Below are 2,386 nucleotides of genomic sequence, written 5' to 3' on the forward strand. Positions count from 1 at the left end.
ATGGGGCAATGTACTTCCGTAGTGATACTGCCTCGGAAACCCAAGGAGGGGTCGCTATGGGTCGGGTCCGACTCAACAACACACAACAACAACAACAGCAACAAAGCTCTCCACATGTAGCTTGTTACCGGGGTCCCTGGGATGCTGAGCAAGAGTCCTTACCTTCTACTGACAAAGAATTGAACAGGAGAGGTAAAATGTCCACACAAACTAAAGTTTACTAAAGAGAGAGGAGAAGGGAGGGGCTCATGAGGGAGAGATGGAGAGGGGCTTCCGCCTACACTAGCCTCCAGTCTCTCTCCCAACAAAGAATTTCCTAGGGTTTATAAAGGGTTTTAGATAGGAATAAGGCATCCTCTTTATTCATAAGGGAGCTTGGTAGCATAGTGCCTAAGGCATTTGACTGCTAACCAGAAGGCTGGCAGTTCAAACCCACCAGCCACTGCTTGAAAGGAAGGTTGAGCAATCTACTTCCATAGTGATACTGCCTGGGAAACCCTAGGGTCGCTATGAGTCGGGTCCAACTCGATGGTAGTGAGTTTTGAGTTTATTCATAAGGTAGGAAGGGATTTCCAAGAAAAAGGTGGGGTTATGAAAATCAGGTGCCCACACAGGAGATGGCCAAGGTAGATTCCACCGCAAAGGCTGTGTGAACAAAGATGGAACCCATCACGAAGGCTGCTGGGATGTTGCCATGACTTATTCTGGGATGTTGCACCTGTGTGATGTCTCTGGACCCTGGTTCGAGTCCCAGCAAGGCAATTTTGCTCTTGACTGCCTCTGGTGGAAGGGTGCTTTGTCAGTGGAGTTGATTTTTACTGCACATGCTTTGTACCTGGGTGGTGCTAGAAGGACAACTCAGGAGATTTATCAGCATTTATGGTGGTCAAGCTTGTGGAGTCTTTTGGAATGTAATTTCTTATCTTGCCTAAGGACCTGGCTCATCAGCCGGGAGCAAGAATTATGTGGGTATGCTGTTGTTGTTGTTGTTATGTGCCATCCCGACTCATAGCGACCCCTCCTTGGGTTGCCGAGGCGGATCACTATGGAGTAGATTGCCCAGTCTTCCTTCTGAGGACTGGCTGGTGGGTTTGAACTGCCAGCCTTCTGGTTAGCAGTCAAGTGCCTTAGGCACTATGCTACCAGAGTGTGGGTATGCAGGCAGGCTCAAATTCCAAGAGTATTGGGTCAAGTGCCTGTTTGACCTGGCTAGCCCAATTCCCTGCCTGTCTCAGTGTGTCTCTTATAGTAGCACTAGAGAACCAAGACACAAATGGGAACACTAATGCCAGAGAAGGAGCTCCACCTCAAAGCCCTTCATTCCAATGCCCAGGGGGGCCAGGGGAAGGACTTGTGGCCTTGTCAAGTACCCTCCAGCTGCCCCTTCCCTGATCATAGACACTGGGCTCCTTCACTCCGTCTGTCTCAGGAGGGTCCTTGTGACTCTTCTGCCTGGACCAAAGCCCTATAAGGACCACTCACGCCAGCCCTGGGGTCTGTAAGCAGTTGTTGGTCTTGCTGCTGACAGAACAAGAAGCCATCAGTTTTCTTCTCTCTGTTTTGCAGCAACAGGTCCAGGGAGTCAGCTGACATCTTCCTTTATGAAGTTGGAGGGAATATCAGTAAGTGCAGCAGTGGGAATTGGGCCCAGTGCGGGTCCCTGGGAACTCTCCACCTCAGGGGCACACTGGGTCCCTCTAGGGGAGGCTGGAGACCAAATGGGGATGAACCCTCCCCCCAGGCTTCAGTCTCCAATGAAATTAACAAATCATAGGTGGAGCTGTGCTGGGAGGTTAAGGGTCAATCTGTGCCAGGCCTTGGGACCCCATTGTGGAGTCTAGAGTTTTGTCTAGAGCTGGCCTCAGGCTTGGAGACAGGAGCAGTAGATCTCTCTCCCTACCTATCAATCATCCACCTCTCTCTTTAAGGTCCTATCTATCTGTCTGTCTATCTGTCTATTCTTGTGTTTTTTGTGTGCTGTCAAGTTGATTTTCCACTCATAGGGACCCTAAAGGACAAAGTAGAACTAGCCCATAGGGTTTCCTAGGGTTTTTTTATGGGAGCAGATTACCATGTCTTTTCTCCCATGGAGCAGCTGGTGGGTTCAAACCACTGACCTTTCAGTTAACAGTCTAGCACTTAACCACTGTACCACCAGGGCTGTCGCTCACCTGTGTGCTCGCCCACACATTCACTCTCTTTATTTATTTTGATGTGAAGGCTGCTGGTGCCATAGTCAATTTGACCCCTCTGGGATACCCTAAGGACCTCTGGTGGTATAGTACCTAAGGCATTTGACTGCTAACAGAAAGCTAGCAGTTCAAACCCACCAGCCCTTCCTTGGAAGGAAGCTTGGGCAATCTATTTCTGTAGCAATAACTGCCTC

At 49.7% G+C, this 2,386-nt stretch overlaps 1 protein-coding gene across 1 annotated transcript in view; it reads left to right on the top strand.

Annotated features, from left to right (window-relative positions):
• Positions 1–2,386, top strand: part of ARHGAP40 (Rho GTPase activating protein 40) — a 68,593-nt gene that overhangs the window by 64,575 nt on the left and 1,632 nt on the right. The window contains exon 17 of the mRNA XM_007934662.2: positions 1,567–1,622. Coding sequence (XP_007932853.2) covers positions 1,567–1,622 — 56 coding nt within the window. The remainder of the gene's footprint in view (positions 1–1,566; positions 1,623–2,386) is intronic.

This window comes from Orycteropus afer, unplaced genomic scaffold (genome assembly GCF_000298275.1).
Source record: "Orycteropus afer afer isolate SDZICR_OR568_19922 unplaced genomic scaffold, OryAfe1.0 scaffold00020, whole genome shotgun sequence".
NCBI lineage: Eukaryota > Metazoa > Chordata > Mammalia > Tubulidentata > Orycteropodidae > Orycteropus > Orycteropus afer.